Source organism: Lycium barbarum, chromosome 11 (genome assembly GCF_019175385.1).
Source record: "Lycium barbarum isolate Lr01 chromosome 11, ASM1917538v2, whole genome shotgun sequence".
Taxonomy (NCBI): domain Eukaryota; kingdom Viridiplantae; phylum Streptophyta; class Magnoliopsida; order Solanales; family Solanaceae; genus Lycium; species Lycium barbarum.
This window is the reverse complement of record NC_083347.1, coordinates 43,254,909-43,276,464: the sequence shown is the minus strand read 5'-3', so window position 1 is coordinate 43,276,464 and position 21,556 is coordinate 43,254,909. Positions and strand designations below refer to the sequence as shown.

At 34.3% G+C, this 21,556-nt stretch overlaps 2 protein-coding genes across 9 annotated transcripts; both read left to right on the top strand.

Moving 5' to 3' along the window:
- The first annotated feature begins 1,463 nt into the window (after positions 1-1,463).
- On the top strand, positions 1,464-7,425 carry LOC132616999 (origin of replication complex subunit 2). Of its 6 annotated transcripts, XM_060331840.1 has the most exons (8): positions 1,464-1,617; positions 3,352-3,588; positions 3,693-3,840; positions 4,817-4,923; positions 5,063-5,195; positions 5,886-6,180; positions 6,552-6,779; positions 6,886-7,425. In XM_060331840.1, the coding sequence occupies exons 3-8, from the start codon at positions 3,712-3,714 to the stop codon at positions 7,083-7,085; spliced, it is 1,092 nt and encodes a 363-aa protein (XP_060187823.1). In that variant the 5' UTR covers positions 1,464-1,617; positions 3,352-3,588; positions 3,693-3,711; the 3' UTR covers positions 7,086-7,425. The 6 variants fall into 6 exon arrangements, with proteins under 6 accessions (XP_060187823.1, XP_060187825.1, XP_060187820.1 ...); XM_060331842.1 differs by having other exon boundaries at positions 3,352-3,840; positions 6,552-6,776; XM_060331837.1 differs by having other exon boundaries at positions 3,352-3,840.
- A 7,424-nt stretch (positions 7,426-14,849) lies between these two features.
- On the top strand, positions 14,850-20,477 carry LOC132617732 (probable protein phosphatase 2C 12). Of its 3 annotated transcripts, none has more exons than XM_060332806.1 (10): positions 14,850-15,071; positions 15,596-15,920; positions 16,524-16,635; positions 17,317-17,470; positions 17,563-17,626; positions 18,013-18,120; positions 19,015-19,140; positions 19,236-19,471; positions 19,619-19,821; positions 19,904-20,477. In XM_060332806.1, exons 2-10 carry the CDS (start codon positions 15,723-15,725, stop codon positions 19,930-19,932), a joined length of 1,230 nt encoding a protein of 409 aa, XP_060188789.1. In that variant the 5' UTR covers positions 14,850-15,071; positions 15,596-15,722; the 3' UTR covers positions 19,933-20,477. The 3 variants fall into 3 exon arrangements, with proteins under 3 accessions (XP_060188789.1, XP_060188788.1, XP_060188787.1); XM_060332805.1 differs by having other exon boundaries at positions 14,854-15,071; positions 15,713-15,920; positions 16,464-16,635; XM_060332804.1 differs by having other exon boundaries at positions 14,855-15,071; positions 16,464-16,635.
- The last annotated feature ends 1,079 nt before the right edge of the window (positions 20,478-21,556 follow it).

Here is a 21,556-nt window from a genome sequence, read left to right as displayed (position 1 = left end):
TAGAAGTTGTAGGAACAAGCTTTAGTTGATAATACTCCACTTTGAGCAAAACCCTAGTTTTTCTCCAGTTGGATTTCTTGACTTGGATGACCTTTGATGATGTTCTTACCCTTGATTCACTTGTTTAATGTTGTTGATGACTTATAATTCTTGAAAACTTGTATAATAAATGTAGAGACAGGTTTTAGAGAGAAGGTGTGTAATGTGGAAATGAAATAGAACAAGTGTTGGTCCCTTTATTTAATGAATTGCAAAATCTGTGCTGCGGTGAACAGTGGTCGTAAACTGAGTTTACGACCACGTATTCCATTTTACGGTTCGTCCCTCGCGGTCGTCTTTAACCTTTTCAAAAACCAAAAACTTTGGCTGCTTGCATGGTGATTTACGACCATGGTTTACGGGCCGTAAATCACTTTACGGTCCGTAAACCAGATCGTATTTTACCATTTCCTCAACTGGCAGAAAGTTGAAGTCTTGCATGCCAGTTTATGACCTGGCAGTTTACGGACCGTATACCAATTTACGGTCCGTATTTGCTCTTTACGACCACTGGGCAGATATCAAATCTGCAATTTTTCATATTTCTTAGACTTCTCCTTCTAATCGTCCACATCCATTTGCATGCATTACTAGTTCATTTACTTGTGTTCCAACGGGAAATTTCCGAGGTGTAACAGTAACACACTTAAGTGGCTAATAGACAAAGCATAGTGCATGGTGATGAACTAGAGAACAAGAGAATAGTAACTAGTATGGCATGGAGTTTTGGTATATTTATGGCTAGACATGGATGAGACAAAGGGACCCTTAAATAGTACTCCCTCCGATTCAAAATAAGTGTCCACTTAGCTTTTTTCACACCCCTTAAGAAAACACCAACTTCTATAAGAAAACACTAAATTATAAAAACTAGGTATTTTGACTAAATTACCCTTAATTAATAAGACTCTTGTCTATTTATAGCCTTGAGTAAATAGGCACAAATCTTGAAAAATAAAGTTGATTATTTCTTGATTATGTAAGTGGACACTTATTTTGAACAAAAATAAAAAGACTAAGTGGACACTTATTTTGAACTAGAGAGAGTAACTTGCATGGCATGTAAAACTGGGAATCCTATGGCTATACAAGGATTACTTTATTCTCTTGACAAGGGGATCCTTAAATAGTAGTACTTGCATGACATGAAAATTTGGAAGTCTTATGGTTATACATGGGTACACCAATTACAATTATATTACAATTACAAAAGAGAGTCCCATTTCGATAGCTTACTAGCCTTGATGCACCCATCTTTAATTTATTCTCATGACAAGGGGATCTAGTACTTGCATGACATGAAAATTTGGACATCTTATGGTTATACGTGGGCACACCAATTACAAATGAGAGTCCCATTTCGATAGCCTACTAGCCTTGATGCACCCATCAATCAGAAAGAAAAGAAATTAACCAAATGTGCAACTTTGTTGCAAAGAATGAGGCCCAAGCCCATAGTTGTCCAAAACTGCGCAAATAATAATAATAATAAAAAAAAAGCCGTGGGAAAAATATCATTAGGGTATTTGCAAACGGTTATCGTGAGAAGAGTGCTTGTTCTCAGCCAAAGGTTTGAAGGTACTCTGCTCAGTTTATATTTCTTCCTCTTCTCCTTTTATGTGACTTATTATTCTGCTCATTAGTGGTGGCAAATGGGCGCGGATTTTGACGGGTTGAAAACGGGTTACACCCATATTTTATTGGTACAGCCGTATAGTTTCTAGTAATGTATATAACCAAACTAGACTATGACGATCTATATATTAGGGTAAACCTATTCTAGTGAACATTGTTAAAAAAGTTTACTGATACAAATTTTCAAGGTTTAGAGTTGTGTTTGATGCAATAAACATACAACATTCAGTATTTACCAAAAGAATAGTTACTGTCAAACTTCACATTTTGGTAGAAGTAGCCAAAATTTGTTTCTTTAGAATTCTAAGCGATTCCTTCGATCTTTATCGGCCTCCGGATTTGGCTTAGAAGTAATTAATGTTTTTCTGTTATTAGAATATTCAAATTTTCCTAATTGTTCAAGCAAATGGAATTTTCAATTATTTTCCTTTCTGAATTAGCAATGTCCTGACCCATATTTGACCCGCACTAAACCCCGTTTCCAACCCATTTTACTGCGTGTTGGAAACGGGGTAACCCATATTTATGGGCGGTTTGTGTGAGTTAAGAAAATATGGGTGAAATTTGCCCACGCTATTCTGCTGTAACATCTTTAGTAAGTCCATATTATCCTTCAGGGTTTGTCGTTATTGCTTTAAAAATTTCAGATTGTCATTCATTCGACAGCTCTCTTAAATAAAATGTAATGTGTTTTTGATGACGAGAAATAGCAAATGACACCAGATTTATATTGAAAAATGGTGATCTACATATGCAAATGGTAAACCTATGACTTCCTGACTTTCTTTTGTGAAAGTATAAAATCCCAATTCACATTTTCTGCACAGAGAACCATATAAATCAATCAATTTCTCGTGGCTTCAATGGGAGCTCCAGATAACCAATTTTGAGCTTTCATATTACTTATTGAGTTCTGTAGAGGAGTAGCGGCTTTCTATCTTCCCTTCTTAAACCTGAAAAGCGTTTGAGCGAAAGAATAATCTCAAGGCCAGTTTTGTTTTTTAATCCTGGTACAGTGTTAGATGCTGGAAATTCTTATGAAAGTGACTGAGAAAGAAGGAAATTGCTACTGGTAATAGATTGTGCAAGAATCTTACACACAATTTACAACCAATAAATCTGTCCCTATGGAGTGGACAAAACTCCCAGAAACTGATATTTAGACATACATTCAATAATCTTAAAAACAATCCTAACTAGATAATTATTGGATATATTGTCTACAACAAACAACTAGAAAACTGTAAAGCCTAATCTGATAATGATTGAAATATTGGTAACTGCTGGAGAGAATCAAGGAGGCAGTTTCTTCATGAGTTCATGTTTTGCTGATTGGTTCCGCCTCACGTGTAGTTCCAGAATCTTTATTTCCCCTTTCACGCTTTCTTCTTCTAAAATATGTCTTCAAAGGTGGGGTCGTATCATACAGCTAATACCAGTATTGCTATCCCATATAGGATTCGGTATAAAATAAAAGATATACAAATGTTAACTCTACTGAAATTAACAATTGGATAAGCAATGCATATTTTCTGTATCATGATTTGGTCTAATACATCTAATAGAACGTGCCTTAATAACTTCATTGAGTTGAATAGCTTTGCCAAATCTCTGGGAGCTCGAGAAAATTCTACTCAAATGTGAATTTTATAACTTTATCCACAAATTTTATTTCAGTAATCTACTTGATTTTCAAGTCAGAGAGAGGAACCTACTACTTTATTTTGTCAGAGTCTCCGGAGAACAGATTGGAGATAGCAGGTGATGGTGAGAGTAGTTTGAAATAGGCCATGAGCTAAAAACCAATGTGCATAATTCAAGCTCGAGACAGTAGATACACGTGTACCCACTGATTATATGCTTGATCCCTCTGAATTTACAAGATGACGAGGACTTCTGTATCACTCCCAAAAAGTATTTGCTAGAACTTTGGAATTCAAAAAGAACAAATACAATTTTGGAGTCCAGCACTTATTTCAACTTGTGCTTGTTGATTGATCAGAGCCTTAGTATTTCAGATTCTCTGAGTCAGAGGAAATGGATTTAGAAGAGATTGAGGAAGAGGAGTTTGGGTTCTCGAGAAACTATTTCCTTGCTAAAGAATTGGGCTCTTCGAAGAAAAAATCTGCTCGGAAGCTCTCAGAAATCGATCTGGTTGACGAGGAGGTTTGTGTTTGACTCCTATTCTCTCATTTTGTTTATATTATTAGTTGTTAGATCTCACTAAAAGTCAAACTATGTGGAGTACCACTGCTTCTAATACTAATTATGCAGCAGGGGGTGCAAACTTAATAAAGAGATTTTTTTTTTTTTTTGTGGGGGTGCAAACTTAATAAAGAGAGGTACTTTTTAAAAATTGTTGAACTGTATATACGGCTTGAGCTGATTGCACCACTGCTCAAACACTACATTTATGTCATGTACTTCGCGGTAATAGTGACTTGAACATATGTAAGTATTTTTATCTTCTATCTTTAAGGGTTACAGAACGTTAAATTTGAAAGTTGTGCTATGGGTTTTTTGATAGATGTGATCTGATTGTTTCTTCTGTCATCTATTGTGGTTCACTGAATTTGGCAATTGTTGTTTGGTTCTTTGATAGACTGCCATTTGATTATTTTTTCTGTGATCTACTGTACAACTAAAATTTGACAGCAATCTATCTAATGTTGACTAATTATAATCCACTGTATTTCAATCAATTCTATCTTATGTAGAAGTATGACAGGAGTGATCTTCTTCTTCTTCTTGTAGAAGTACATTAGGAGTGATCTTCTTCTCTGTGAACCACCTTTTTAGATGTATGCTAAGAGGTTAGACAAGTATTGTGATTTTTGTAATTAAGGAGAAAATAAGCGGTGATTTATCATTTGATACCTTCCAAGAAGTACATGAAGGTATATCTACAAAAGAGATGGACTACCTCAAAATGCGAACTGTGATCATTCACGTGATAAAACTCTTAAGGAAGTCCAGACTTGACCATTGAGCTAAGGCAATAAAGATAGTATTTGTCAATAAAAAAGACCAATGTAGTACCCTCAAAGATAAGGGTTTATGCTACTTCTCCAAATTATACTTCTTGTCCATGGTTGTGCTCAAACATGAGAAAGAAGTCCATAACGAGGATTATTGCATGCAGGAATTAAGAGAGGTGGCAGCTAATATTGAGCCCAAACATGAGAAAGAAGTTAATGATTTGATCAGTAGCTACAAAAGTTTGTATTCAAAATGGCTTTTAGTGCTAAGGTCAGAGTCCTGATGTATAGGTTTACTCTATGCTATACTTTTCGGATAAGTTTTTAATTTTCCTTTTTTTTTTCATTAGCAATTAAATTTAAACCTGGAAGGTTTTCCTTTCTAATTTTTTATTAATTTAATCTGATAGGTCCGGCTTTGCACTTTTGATGTATGGCTTCGGTTCAAAGAAAGCTTTGATTGAAGATTTTGCCACAACATCTTTAACTGATTACTCTGTCGTTGTCGTCAATGGGTATCTCCAGTCTGTAAATCTTAAACAGGTATTCATCTATTGTTTCTTCCTTGTTTAAAAGTGCTGCTTTCTTGGTAGCTATGTTTTAGAAATATTTTGTAGAAAGTCTCAAACTCCACTTTGCAAATTTTCTGAAAAATGAAGTTATAGGCACGTATATCAGGTCTAGACAGGTTACTACAAAAGCACTCATCATGGCAGGAGCATTTGCTTATTGAGCTGTGTTGTGTTCGGTTATAAGCTTCCTACTTTAATGCGTTACAGGCTCAATGACATGGATTTTTAAGTTAGCACTGACAATTTTTGAAGTTTATTGTTATCTGATATAGTAGTGCAAATGGCTTTAATGAGAAGGCTATAACTGAAGATTTCACATTGGCTTGCCCAATAAGATGGTTATGTGCAGACTTCACAATCCTAAAACAATTGAAATAGAATACAGTGGTTGAAAATACAGCTGAATGCTCCATTTTATGGAGGCTATCGATACTTGAAACATCGATAATTTTTTACACAATTCATGTGATTCCTGGTGCATGGTCACTGGGACTTAGTGACAATGGTAATTTCCTTTTCGTAGGTTACTATACTTTCAAATATCAACAATTATTGCATTTCCAAGCACCCCTCTATTATGATCATATTACCCGTGTTGCAGGCACACAATCTTTCTGAGTAAATACTAAGAGATCTGCTATTATTGATTTTTAAATTTCAGATGGTGATAACACTGGCTGAGCTCCTCTGGGATCAATTAAAATTGCGACGAAAGACTACCTCAGGAAGTCTGTCTAAAAGCCAACAACCATTTAACACCAGGTCCATGGCTGACCTTCTTGCTTTTCTAGACAGACCAGACCTAGAAGTTGAGGAGTGTTTTGTTTGCATTCTTGTTCACAACATTGATGGTCCTGGATTACGTGATTCTGACAGCCAGCAATGTCTTGCGAGCGTTGCTGCTTGTTCTCATGTTCGTATGGTTGCTTCCATTGACCATGTCAATGCTCCTCTTTGTAAGAGTTCTTTCGACAAGTGTGTGAGCTTTTATAGAATTTGATGCATGCATGTGGAGATAAGGAATGTCTTGAGGTGGTGGTGTCAGGGAGTGTTTTGTGAAGTCTTTTCTCCGTGTCTTGTATGTACTAGTCCATGTTGCTAACTTTACGTGTTTAGGAGTTACTAGGTTTAGTGCGTTTTGCTAGTTACTGCTTGAATGTAAATATATATTAGCACTGTAACTATACCATCTTATGCTAAAATGTCAATTCTGGTCGCTTCCCTTAAATTATCTCTCTTAATGGCTGGTATTCGAACTCTGTTTATTATTTGCATGTCATGTTGAAAAACGTCTGACACTTACTGTATTGGCTGTCATATATGCCAGTGTGGGACAAGAAGATGGTTCATACACTGTTTGACTGGTACTGGTGCCATGTTCCTACTTGTGCTCCATACAAGGTTGAAGCAACGTTTTTTCCATTCATCCTCGCTCATGGGGGCACTGCGCAAAGTGTGAAGACAGCTTCAATTGTCTTACAGAGTCTGACACCAAATGCTCAAAACGTTTTTAAAGTTCTTGCGGAGCATCAATTGGCCCATCCTGATGAAGAAGGCAAGATCTTTCATACTTTGGTTTCCCATTTCTATCTCCTGCATTTTGATGCAATTAGATCTATCTCTTTTAGTCATGCCTTAAAGTTGGACATGGTTCTTCTCAGGTATGCCAATCAATAATTTGTACACGACGTGCCGAGAACGGTTCCTGGTGAGCAGTCAAGTTACTTTGAATTCACATTTGACAGAATTTAAAGACCATGAGTTGATCAAAACCAAAAGAAATTCTGATGGTCAAGATTGCTTGTGTATTTCTCTTACAAATGAAGCCCTTCAGAAACTTATAGCAGAAATCATTTCATAGAGTCTCTAATACAAGAGAAATTACTCAGCAGTAAGTTTAAAGCAGAGGCATGTTTTATGTATGGCGAAAATTCATGTGTAAAAAGTGCATCTTTTAGGACTATTATCTTGTGCGTAAGAATTGGCCTGGTCATCAGCTGGCTTTTACTCAACATGTTAGGATATCTGTTAAATATGGAAAACCTATCAAGAATCTTACAGAGGGAGCAATAGACACTGCACTCCACGATTTCCTGATTTTAGGTGTATACTGTTTTGTGGTGTTTGGATCCTCATGTAATTTCTGTTGACCATCTTATTTGGTGATTCAGCTTTCTAAAAAGGCTAATCTGCTTGGAGCATATTCTGTTTCTGAACGTATTTTAAGCACCGTGTAATGACTCTTCTTTAATTATCGGAACTGTTTAAGCCATAACAATTATCTGGGAGTAAAATTGGTGTGCCTACTTTTAAGAATGTCAGACAAAAGGTATATATTCAAGCAGAAATCTGGGTAAGAAACTGTTTGGCTAGCGTTCTTTTTAGTGTCCTTACAAATGAGTTAACCATATTTGGACCGAAATCTCAATAAATAATGACAACCACATTGGGAAAATAGGAAGATGAATGCGGCCATGTTCAATGTCTATTAATCTTAGATATGAAAAGTAGGAGACAATGCAGATGTAAATGTGGCATTTTTTTCCTCTGTGTCATCGCTAATCTACTGCTGGCTGGAATATCATGAAGTCATGTTAAGACTATTTGGCTCCACGAGATGTAAAATTTATTAATAGTTGTTACCTAACATGAGGGAGTAGTTTAAGAAAATAGTACCCTACTTTTTCCATGTTCCATACACTTTTTAAGATTACATAATCAAAATCATTCTCAATTCCGAGTCTTATTCGAACTACGTCTATTCCCAAAAAAAAAAAAAAAAAAAAAAAAAACACACACACACACACAGATGAAATAGGAAACGAGTGGTCAACATTGTACGCGGCCCCAAAAAAGGGACTCAAAAGCATTTGGTTTAAAGTCTCATTATTATTCATTATCAACAAATGTTTTTACATCCTTAGTCCTAAAACAGAAAAGTCAGACGCATGCTGCTAGACTAAGATAATGAAATAAATTAACCTTCTCTTGAATAGTTCAAATTTTTAGACGAGACGATTACACTGGCAATTGCCACCTCTCAGCTGTAACCACCAACCAGTAGAGCCATAGAAGTTGTTCATGAGTTGGATCTGAAGCCTAATAAAGGTGAAAGGACACCGCACAATTGCGATTTCTATACAAAAGTTTATCAAGACTAGTTATAATGATCATCTATATATTGCATGACTCTACAATCTGTTCATGATGTTAAAAGGTATAGACAACTTGCCAAGTCTTGTGTGGAGCCTACATACAGGTGTGTGTGTATATATAAATATAACTGGAGGCAAAGTCCAACAACTTAAAAAGAACTCTGTCAACCCCCTTGCATTAACAATAATTCTGGAGATTGCTGAATGTGGAAATGGGAAACATGATCACGCATACTCAAACCAAGATTAGAAGACCAATATATAGTGTGCGACCCACTATCACCCTAACTGACAACTGACAGCTTTCTTATTAATTCTATATATTCACAGAGGGGAACAACTATTGAATGTTCACTGCGTGTGAGTGTGCACTTCTATTCTCAGATTCAGCATATAATGACATTGTTCGTCTCTTGATCGGCATTCTACATTTTGTCTCTCTGTCTAAATATATTGTCCATTGTCCAGCGTCACAAGGTGGAAGCACGTTATAGGCCTGCTTGTTCCTTTCTGCTGGAACTATATATATGCATAATTGAATAATTAAATAAAAGGAAATTTTACACTCTATGATAATTAGCTAGGGAAAACTAATTACCCATTTTAGCCCATAATTTTTGTTACCCGCTGGAGATCCATCTCCTTCATCTTTTCCGTTGGGAGATGTAACCAAACCACCTTTGAGCTCCATCATTTGCTTTCCTTTCTCACCACCATTAAAGCACCATCAGAGAAGCTCGTCCAGATCCATTGTTTTTCAGCTTCCAGATCTATTGAGCTATCCAGATCCATCGTTACTCCATCGAACCACCCATGTACCATCGGATCTCTACCCATAAACTGGCAATCTTCATCTTTATTTCGATTTACCCTGTCATTGATCTTGAGTTTGATTTGATCCGGTCTTAGCAAAAACAACCGGGTAAAGTGTGTATAAACATCTCTTATACATTATTATACAGTGTAGAAGTGTGTAGAAACACATCTTATACATTATGTATAAGCACCTCTTGTATAAGTTTGTATAATATTGTATAACAATGTAGATGTATACACCTATTATACACTGTTATACAGGTTGATACATTGTCTACAATAAGTGTATAATGTTGCATATCGTGTGTATAAACACTGTTGCAAAAAAAAAAAAATTGGCTATGCGGATGTAAATTTAAAATATGGCTACATGACTATAATATTTTATGTTGGATTGTATATTATTGAAATTATCCCTAAATAAAAACATATATTTATGCTAAGTTAGTAACTGAGTATTCCTTATGTAAACGTCAACTCCAAGTTTCTTTTCAAGCCTCAAATAGCTAGTATGCTTTCCAACTCGTACCAGACGTGTTCACTATTATTTCAGACAGGTTTATATGAGCTTTTGGAAAATTTGGTAGAATTTCGTCAAATGCAACCATTGTGTTATAAGCAACATACCGTTAGGAATTTGGTTAGACTCTTGACTTCTGATCCTGTTGTGACAAAAGAGTTCTGGATGGAACGATACTTCATATCCACTATCTATCTGAAAATTTTGGATTTGTCCAAAACGTCTTTAGTGGATGTGTTCCCAACAATATTAGCCGTACATGAATTTAGTAATTTATGTGTGCATTTAAGCAGAAAATTGTGAGCTCGGAAATTAGGCGTGAAATGCATTATGCTGCTACACTTTCTATTGCAACAGCTGAATATCTTGATCCACAATTCACGCGGTTCCAACTGCTGTGCACAATGACAACAATTGCAACACAAAATAAAATATATGATAATAACAAAAATTTACTAGGGCTAAGCCATAGTAAAAACTTACTCATACTCAGCATTAAATTATTTGCCATTAATTAAGCTATTTGAGGTGATAACGTGTACTAATTAATTATACGCGCTTTAATAATAATACTCATGTTTACGAAAACACTGTTACATGATCAAAAACTTATTGCATTAATTCATTACATTATTTTTTGCTTTGAAAATAAGAGACTACATCACTATTTATAGAAATCTAAAGGAAATATGTTATTTTCCTTATAGTAACTAAACTAAAAGGAAGCTAAATATTCTGTAATTAATAATGTAGATACTAGACTTAGAAGCAATTGAAATATTCTAGAATATTCCTAGACTAAAAAGAAAGTAAATATCATACTATTAATGTATCATAATGCAGAGGAAAGTAATTTTTAACAGATACAGATAATGTATTTAATATTTATCTAGTTAGTGTCAATACTAGGTGTTTATAAACCTTTTTCAAAAGATTTGATCCAAAAAGCAAAATCTGCGGTGAATTGATGAAATTAGTTTATTCGTATTTGGTGTTTTCACTAAACAAATAAACGCAAGATCCATGTCTTTGATACAAACTTTTATCACGTAATCGTTACTATATACTTTTACTTTTATTTGCGCTTCTTAAATTAATATACATGTTTGATTCAGTATAAATATTAAGTATGAAAGTATGGATAGATATTTGTCGTGAATGCATTGTAGCAGCAAATATTCAAGAAATAGGATCTGGTGTTTTGGACAGCCTGTTTTCTCCAGCTATGACATAATTTATAAATTAATACCTCAACGTGCTCTGCTCTCTCCGTCATCTTTTTATTCAATTTTGATTTTCTGTTTTTTTTCCACCCTTATTTTCTGCAAAAATAGATTAAAAAAATTGGCAAACAGTGAAACAAACAAATGATATAAACTGAATAAACAAACACATATTTTTCTGGTTGTCGAATTTTCGTAAGCCTTAGAAGTTTTAAATCTTGTTTTGGTTTTCTTTAGGAAACTGGTTTTTATTTTCTTTAGAATCTTTTTGAGTTTGGATTAGTTTTTGAAATTTTCTTTTCTTAACAATCTTGCTTTCACTTTGTGGGGTCGATTATTTGGTAATTGTGACGTATTGTCCCCTTTCTTTTGTGTTCTTTAAGTTATAAATCATGCATGATTTCCCCCCTAATAATTTGTAATGTAGATAACCCCAAGACTATATCTTATATTACCTTTGTTTTCTCGAAAATTTCATTGTTCTATCAATCTCCATTTTGATAATATTACTCCCTCTATTTCAATTTATGTGAACCTATTTCTTTTTTAGTTCGTGTCAAAATGAATGACCTCTTTCTTAATTTGGAAATAAATTCACTTTATGAAATGATTTTCAGTCACACAAATATTCAAGATTTATTTTGAATCACAAGTTTCAAAAGTCTTCACTCTTTCTTAAATGTCATGCCCAGTCAAATGGGTTCACATAAATTGAAACCGGGGGAATATTATTTTCTCATCATCTTCATTGTTCTTGTGTTTTTTTTTTTTTTTTTATATCTAGAAATTAAATAGTGATAATCAGTATTACATTACTTTTTAAATATTTTACCAAATCATTCAGAAGCAAAGAATGTGAAGAAAAAAAAAACACTAATATGATCAACTAAAAAAGCGACCCTTCTGTAAAAAATTGAAATAATTAAAAAGATACTAAAATATTTTTAACTTTTGAAATTTTACTGTTGTTTATCTGATTTCTAAATATCTAAATTATATTTCAAAATTTGACATGTGAAAATGATATGTTGACCGTTAGAATTCACTTGCATTATATTTTATGATCTACATTAATGGTAGAATATTTACTCTTTTTTAGTATAAAAATATTCTAAAACATTTAGTTTCATAATATTTTACCAAATCAATTAGAAGCAAAGAATGTGAAGGGAAAAAAAAATCAAAAGGACCAACTAATTAAAAAGCGGCCCTTCCGTAAAAAATGACATAATTAGAAAGATACTGAAATATTTATAACTACTGATTACTGAAATTTTGACCGCTGTTTATCTGATTTCTAAATATCTAAATTATATTTCAAAATTTGAAAAAAAAAACTAATTTTATGTGAAAATGATATGTTGACTTTCATACCTTTTTCTATGACCTTGACAAGCAAAAGGGCGGGAGGAGATAAGAGAGTAAAGAAAAGGCGCCAAGAAACGCGGAATCCGGAATCAAAATGTCCCTAAAAAAATTACTTTAAATCAAAATACACCAATAAAAAAAATGTTACAAAATTACCTTTAGCGTAGTAATTTACTGCGCTAAAGCAGTTCACGAAGATGGAGCCGTTAACTGCTTTAGCGCAGTATTTTATTGCGTTATAGAAGCTGTTAAAAAAAAATAATCTATAACGCAGTAAAATACTGCGTTATAGAAACAGTACAAAAAAATAAAAAATTGGCCAATTTTATTTTTTGAAACACTTAGTGTTTTTTTCATACTTTGACCAAAAATTAGTTGTGTGTCAAGACTTCGAAACGTCAATATTTTATATAGAACCTGATATTTTTTTCTGCGTACAATAATGTAGGCTCAATACATCAAGGATACGTAACGTTCAGATCATCATTTTAGGGGTTGACAAGGTGCCCGAAGTAAGTTTTGTTTGTAAACTTTAGGTTTAAGTGTTCTATATACATAGACGTTCATTTTTGTTTGAAGACTTGTTGTCATTAGCTTAAATGTTTTTATTTTTAGGGTTTAGATTAAAGTGTGTTATTTTTTAAAGCGTAACTTTATTTCGAATATACGCGATTTTTTGCGCTCGAACGTTCGATTTACACGATTTTTTTTTTTGCAACATATTCGAAAGAAAGTTACGCATTAAAAATAACACACTTAAGGAACTTAGTGTTTTTTTTCATAAAAAGATCGCAACATCTTATTTTAATAAATCTTTTCTTTGCAGCACTTAGTGTTTTTTCCATACTTTGACCAACGATTAGTCGTGTGTCAAGACTCCGAAATGTCAATATTTTATATAGAACCTGATTTTTTTTTTTTTGCGTACTATAATGTAGGCTCAATACATCAAGAATACGTAAACATTCGGATCGTCGTTTTAGGGGTTGAAAAGGTACCCGAAATAAGTTTTGTTTAAGGTTTAAGTGTTTTATTTTTTAAGGTTTTGATTTAAGCGTGTTATTTTTTAATCAAGACATAACTTTATTTTGAATATAAATATAATTCTATAAAATATAGGGAGAAAAACTAGTTGTAAAGTGGTCAAACTTTAGATGGTCATAACTTTGCGCTCGGATGTCCGTTTTACGCTTTTTTTTTTTTTTGAACTTGTGTATTTTTTCGAGATATATGCGGACAAACGGCCGCAAGGTGGTTTGACCGAGCCGATTTTAAAAAAAACACCTTTTATCCCATTCAATTTCAATTTTCCCCCAAATTGACCTGACGTTTTCAGTTTTATTTACTTATAAGATGATGATACGCAATAGATTTTAACGTAAAAATCCCGGGGTAATGTAGCTGTGAATGTCAATTTCACTTATGCGGTTTCAATTTTTGAAAATAAAGCTGACTAATTTTCTCGAGATATAAAGTTGACTAAAATAACCTTACAGTCAAACACTAAATTTTTTCAAACAAAACTTACTTCGGACACCTTTTAAACCCCTAAAATGTCGATCCGAACGTATACGTATTCTTGATGTATTGAGCCTACATTATTGTACGCAGAAAAAAATATCAGGTTCTATATAAAATATTGACGTTTAGGAGTCTTGACACACGACTAATCGTTGGTCAAAGTACGAAAAAACACACTAAGTGTTGCAAAAAAAAAAAATTTTTGCCAATTTTTTTTTTTAGTGCTCGCTATTTTACTGCGCTATACAAATAAAATAAAAAAAATCTTTAGCGCAGTAAAATACTGTGCTAAAGCAGTTACAAACCTTTTGGCAACGACTTTATTTTCAATAAATCTAAACCCTAAAAATAAAACACCTTAAGCTAATGACAACAAGTCTTCAAACAAAAATGGACGTCTATGTATATAGAACACTTAAATCTAAAGTTTACAAATAAAACTTACTTTAGGCACCTTTTCAACCCCTAAAATGACGATCCGAACGTTTACGTATCCTTGATGTATTGAGCCTACATTATTGTACACAGAAAAAAATATCAGGTTCTATATAAAATATTGATGTTTCGGAGTCTTGACACACGACTAATCATTGGTCAAAGTATGGAAAAAAACACTAAGTGTTGCAAAAAATAAAGTTGGCCAATTTTTTTTTTTTTTGGTACTGTTTCTATAACGCAGTATTTTACTGTGTTATAGATTTTTTTTTTTTTAACAACTTCTATAACGCAGTAAAATACTGCGCTAAAGTAGTTAACGACTCCGTCTCCGTGAACTGCTTTAGCGCAGTAAATTACTGCGCTAAAGGTAGTTTTGTAACATTTTTTTTATTGGGGTATTTTGATTCAAAGTGATTTTTTTTGGAACCATTTTGGTTCCGGACTCCGCAAGTTAGTTAAGGAAGGCGCAGGATAAGGTAATAAACAGCTCAACATATTCCCACAGCTTTTAATTTTTAGTTAAACGCCGAACCAAAAACGAACGGTGCTGTGCGTTTCGGACATGTCCGCACATGCCTATAATGTCACAAAAAACCAACATTTCTACTTAAAAAAAAAAAACAAAAAAAGAAAAAGAAAGAAAGAAACAACCAGGACGAAAATTCCTCCATTTTTCCTTCTTCCCTTCCTCTTCCTTCTTCTCCTCCATTTTTCAATTATTATTGCAGAAACAAGAAATAAGTCCAAATGGCTGACTCCAAAGGCAACCATAAATGGAGTTTCTAAGGGGGATTTTAAAATAAAAGGTAATGGTTGATAAAATGACAGGATCTTTTTTTTTTTTTTTGGCAATTCCCTGCCAAATCAAGGACCAATTTATCTGTTTCCTTTTCTCTTTTTATCTTATTCTCGTAGATATGTTTATCTTTTTGCATCTTTATAGATTCTTCAACCAATGTTTTTATTTTTCTCCCTGAAAATATTGTAGTGATAAATACATTTTCCCATTATTCTCCTTGTGTTACGATGAAATGGGTTGGAATAGAGCAGAATATGATTAAAAACAACTGACCCAAACTTGTGTGGTGTTGAGGTATAATTAAATTGACTAATTCTATTGGTATTAATGGGGAAATGTTTTTCAGGGGGTGTGGATTTCTTGGTTTTCAGTCATCATTACTGAATAAAACCTGTTTATATCACACTGCTTCAACTTGGGTATTGGTGGAATTATATTTTTCCAGCATGTGATCGTTTTATTTGATTATATTGTGCTAGATTCTGTGTCTAAGAGGTATTAATTTGGGTGGTTATTATTTGTTTTATATAGGACAACATTGGATTTGCGTTGACTGAAATGGATTAGCAGACAATGGATAAGTAAATTTGGGAAGCTACATTATCTTTGGAATTAATAAGGAGGTTAAATCTTTTATTTGATTTGAAGGGACCGAACAATGTTGTCTAAAGGTGAACATCAAACGGTCCCATTGTCTGTACTGCTGAAGCGGGAACTAGCCCATGAGAAGATCGAAAACCCCGAGATTTCTCACGGTCAAGCTGCTCAGAGCAAGAAAGGGGAAGACTTCACCTTCGTCAAGACAGAATGCCAGCGTGTTTTGGGAGATGGAGTCACTACCTTTTCTGTTTTTGGGGTACGTTTTGATGTTTCCATGTTTCTATCTTATGATTTTTAAGAAATGTGTCTATTTCCTATGCCGTAGCGTAATTTATCATATTGGATAATAGATGTCACGGTGTCTTCTATATGCTCATGATGTCGTTTGTAAGATAATGCTGTCATTTCCTTGTTTGGTTAACAATTCATCACATTGAACAATAGATGTCATGCTGACTTTGATATGTTATGTAGTGTAGTATCCTATATGTTTGAGAAAAAATTATCATGGTACGAACTTTCGACATTTTCGCCTTGGTCTTTCTTTGACTTGTTCTCTATGCAGAATCAACAGTTATCTCAAGAGGGAGAAGTCCTTTTCTTTTCCCTTTGAAGATTATTGGCCAGGAAATAGTAATTCTTGCAAATGAAGCATTATTGTGTTACAGTTTCACCTAAAGCTTTAAATGTTTGACCTAAAAATTCTCTTCTCGACAAATTGTTTATATCTGTAGTCACACATCTCTTTTTATTATTATATAATTGCTGTCATGTAATTTTTATTTCATTCATTTTGTAGTTATTTGATGGGCACAATGGGCCGGCAGCTGCTATATATACTAAAGAGAATCTGTTGCAGAATGTCTTGAGTGCTATTCCCGCAGACCTGAACAGAGATGAGTGGGTTGCAGCATTGCCTAGGGCTTTGGTTGCAGGATTTGTCAAGACAGACAAAGAATTCCAAGAAAAAGGTATTGGTTGTTTCTATATAGAAGGGAGCTATTATGAAATCCTAACCTTAAGTTTCCATGAAAATGTAAATGACAGAAAAACTGTGTCGTTTTGATGCTTGATTAAATATAATACAAAATTCATATGGGCCTGTTACTATTCCTTTTGAACAATTTGATTTGCTCATATAACTTAACTGATGAATCTCTCAGGGGTTTACTATAACTTGAAATGACCTATTAGAAGTTCTCATTATAGTAGTTCTTTTTCTGTTGGACTTTGACTTCTAAGATCTTGGATTGCAACTATATATAAACTTTTTTCATGAAGTGCTCCTACATTACCTATTTGTCTTTGGGAGAGTGAAAATTAGCAACATCACAAAAAAGAAAAGCGGAGCATCAAGTTGGGGTCTTTTCTTCTTTCATCTGCATACCTCTCCTACTTTAGATGCAAGAATTGTTATTTGTCTTCCATTTCAATGCATTCATCAGCTCCAACATATGTTACATGTACATTCTCCTGCAGTTGCTGAATAGAATATTATGCTTTTTCCTTCAATCTGGTCATGCTTGTAATAGTCATAACTCCAATTACCTTCTTTCCAGCATGATGGAATCTTACCATAGAAAAATCAGTTTAGTTTCTCCCAATAATAGTATGCATATATTATTCTGAAAAATTCTTGTGTAATCTTGCAGCACAAAAATCAGGGACAACAGTCACATTTGTTATAATTGAAGGATGGGTTGTAACAGTTGCATCAGTTGGTGATTCTCGATGTATATTAGAATCTGCAGAAGGAGGAATTTATTATCTATCAGCTGATCATAGACTAGAGTGCAATGAAGAGGAGTAAGATTTGTGCCTTTTATGAGTTTTATTAGTTCATGAATATGGGCTTGCCTCTTGAGTAACATTTTAATTATTTATTTTGAATTGACCAGGAGGGAACGCATAACAGCAAGTGGTGGTGAGGTTGGTCGACTTAATACTGGCGGTGGTACACAGGTAACTTTTTGTTAATGCTTGGACATCTTATCACTTGTTTAAAAATGATAATGCAACCCATCCCCCCACGTAAAGGTACAAAGAAGCCTCTTCCCTCTTGTCTCCTTGAAGTCAGAAGCTATAGGCCCATAACCCATTTCCTTCTTTTGTGTACTCAAAACATTTACGAAGTGTGGTAATTCATGGGAATGTACTAATGATCACGAAACAATCACATTCTGTCCGATATATACCTCTTAGTAGCTGCTTGCAGCAGGAACTTATGAATCATTTCTTTTATTGGCATGTCACAATTTCCATTTATATTCTTTCACTTGTCTATTTCTGGGATTTCATTTATTTTCTTTAGGAAGTTTGTCTTACCAAGTGATCCAAAATGATTTCAGATTGGTCCTTTGAGATGTTGGCCTGGTGGCTTATGCCTCTCGAGATCCATTGGAGATATGGATGTTGGCGAGTTCATCGTTCCTGTACCCTACGTAAAGCAAGTGAAGGTTTGTCTATCATGCGCTTCCTCTTTGCATTTTCTGTTTTGGGTCCATTGATCAAGTGCATATTTCCTTTGTGTATCTGCAACTACATGATTTCAGCTTAAAAAACTTCTAAGCATTCACTTGGGAAGACTACAACTTTCACCCACTTATAGTTGTCCACATCAAATTTGGGAAGATGAAAGTGCAATTTGAAGTATCCAAAGATTGAAGCTATACTGTAAATCATCTAGTATTTTTTTTTATTTGAAAGTTGCAATATGGTAAATTTCCCCTGGATATCTGCTTTCTTAATGGTGGAGTGGAGTCTTGTCGTGATTCCTTTTCTCCTCCATCTTTCCTGGAAAAATTTCCATTTTTTGTGATTTTGGCATTCTTTTGCTGTGGATGCTTCTTTTACGAAATGTAGTACTTGTTAAAGTATCTAAGCCAGTCATGATATGTTCACATGAGAGGTAGACTGGTAGTATAGCAGATCCAGAATATACCCTTTTCCTGTATCTTTTTGAATCTCTGCATTTAAGCGCATGGTTTTTCTTTTATAAGGAAAAAAAAAAAAACATAGCACTGCCATTGAGAGTAATCATGATATCCAATTTGAGGGCAGATGCAGCTGGACTTGATCATATCCACGCCGCTGGACGTGATTTAATAATATTTGACTGTAAAGTATTTAATGGAAATCAATGCAATATATGTTTTACCTATTTCAGAAAAAAAATGTAATTTCTGGTTTCCAGGTCCTAAATTGTGCATTCTTCATGTGGACTATCCCTTTTATCTAGGATGTCAGCTTTTAGACATTCCTGAATACTTTGATTTGCTAATTCTATTCAAGCTCTTAATTTCTTTTGCATATTATACATGTCCTGAACATGTTAAACATTATGCGAACAGCTATCTTCAGCAGGTGGAAGACTAGTAATAGCAAGTGATGGTGTCTGGGATGCTTTGTCTGCAGACACGGCTGTAGAATGTTCTCGTGGAATGCCTCCGGATGCTGCAGCTTCTCAAATTGTTAAGGTAAGATATTTATTCCATGTAGGTTAATTTATGATGTTATATAGCTGATTTAATTTTCTTATTATCTATTCTCACCTCTTTCTGCCAATTTGCAGGAAGCCGTGCAGCCAAAAGGGATTCGAGATGACACAACCTGTATTGTGGTTGACATACAGCCCTCAGAAAAGCCAAATCCTCCCCAGCCACCACCCAAAAAGTCAGGGAAAAAAGTGTTTAAGTCTATATTTCGCAAAAAAGCTTCTGAGTCATCGTCTAATCCCGAGAAAGATTATGATGAACCAGATGTGGTGGAAGAACTATTTGAGGAAGGATCTGCATCACTTTCTGACAGGTCTGTGTCATGCTAAGTGTTCTGAGATGCCAATTTAGTTGCTATATGCATGTGATGTCTGACGCATTCACTGTCATAAAGAATATACCCTTTAGATAGTGCTGTGGTGTAATAGTGTTCATATTTGCTATCTTCATATGACTGCAGGTTAGACGCAAAATATCCAGTTTGCAACATGTTCAAGTTATTCATGTGTGCCGTCTGTCAAGTAGAAATAAAGCCTGGAGAAGGTATTTCAATACATGCTGACTCCTCGAATACAAGAAACTTTCGTCCATGGGATGGCCCTTTTCTTTGCTCAAGCTGCCAAGAAAAGAAAGAAGCCATGGAAGGAAAAAGACCTTCTGGAAGTAAGATGACTCATTTTCTGCATAGATGCTACTCTTCTGCCATAAACATTACTGATCATCCTTTGTTTTTTAACTTTTGCAGATGGAAGATATAGTAGTGACAGCGACTAGTTAACCACCATATGCAACTACTAACAATTACTTCACCAATGATTATAGTTGGCAATTCCAGCATCATCGAATGAACATTTCTTCAGTTTCAGTAAACAAATTATATTATTGCTTCTGTGGCATCTCAAATACAAGCGCCAGTCGTTCGGGTTTGCCTCTTTTAGGTCAAAAGCTGGAGAGTGACAAATGCCTTAGTAAACTGCAGAGCCACTTTCTTAGTAAACTGCAGAGCCACTTTCTAAAAAGGGGTTCACATTTCAAGTACATCTCTCCCCAGCTGGAGGTGATAAGACTATGGAAACTTAAGACCATATATACTGATTCTTTTTTCCTGTGTAGAATTGATAGTGAGTGAAAGGCATCGTTCAGTGTAACTTTATTAGCTAGTAAGATTGTTAGGTGGTTTTTTCTTTTTTTCCTCGTTCTCTCCACTAGGATAAAGTTGTTGATCAACCTGTTATTGAATTTATTCTTGTATCATTAATTAATTCCTTTCTTCTTTAAAACAAGAAGGGGTAGCTATTCAAATCAGATTGTTCTCTCAAGTTGTCTCTTTGGCCTTTTAAACAAAGACATGAAATCTATGTATTTCTATCTGATCATTTCATCCTTCCCTATGTGGAAGCATTGAATGTACATTACCCTATTTGTCTTGCATGCCATTTCACCTCTTTATTTCGACTGCCTCTCGTGAAATTACTATCAAGTCTGGTTTCTTGTGTAACAAAGTGACTATATATCTAAACATCACAGATGATCTTCTTGGTATGAAATAACTTTTTCATTTGTGAAATCACATTCTTTCAGATGATCTCCCAGAATTTTTTGGCCTTTTTTTTTAAAAAATAAATGAAAAGGAAATCTTTTCTTATGGCCAACCTCCTCCGTAGGGGCGAATTTATGTGTAAAAAATGGGTCACGTGAACACATGATCACCTGACTAAACTCGGTATATTATGGATACGGGCATTCCGATTTACAATTCATAAATCCCACTCAGCTAAAAGAAATACTAGTGTTGTAGTGCCATCGTAATCATTTACGTAAAATGTAATGTTTTTTATTTTAAAGTTGCAGTTGTTTGAAGAAAGAACTCAAAAAGGTAACATGAGAACTTGCTTTCGCGCCAGCAATGGCGAAGTCAATCGTTTTTTCAATTAAGAATCAATTTTTCCTTAAATCAGTTTTTGCAACTAAGGAACTCTGGAGTTTACTAAAAAAGGTTTAAACTCCAGTAGTTGTTTTTGGAGTTCCAACAACACATTTCAAACTTTATGAACAAATTCTGGAGTGCGAATGTTTAATCTACAGTAGCTTTTTTGGTAAATAACTAATCATTGATTACCAAGTATGAGAATTACGGAGCAAGAAAACACAAGCACTAGACAGCCCCCAGTCTTGTTCTCAAGATTTTATCTATCAATATCATACTAAACCTCTATCAGAATGTAGCATTACATTAGGGATAGTAATTCAGCTCCCTTATGATCCTATCTAGTCTTGATTTAGTTATCCCTCTAACATGCACCTCTTGAGCCACTAGTCTAATAAGGTCATCTGTACTTCTAGTTTTGCTTAAAATAGTATTGTTTACCTCGAATTTAGGTAATCAATTGAATTTGTA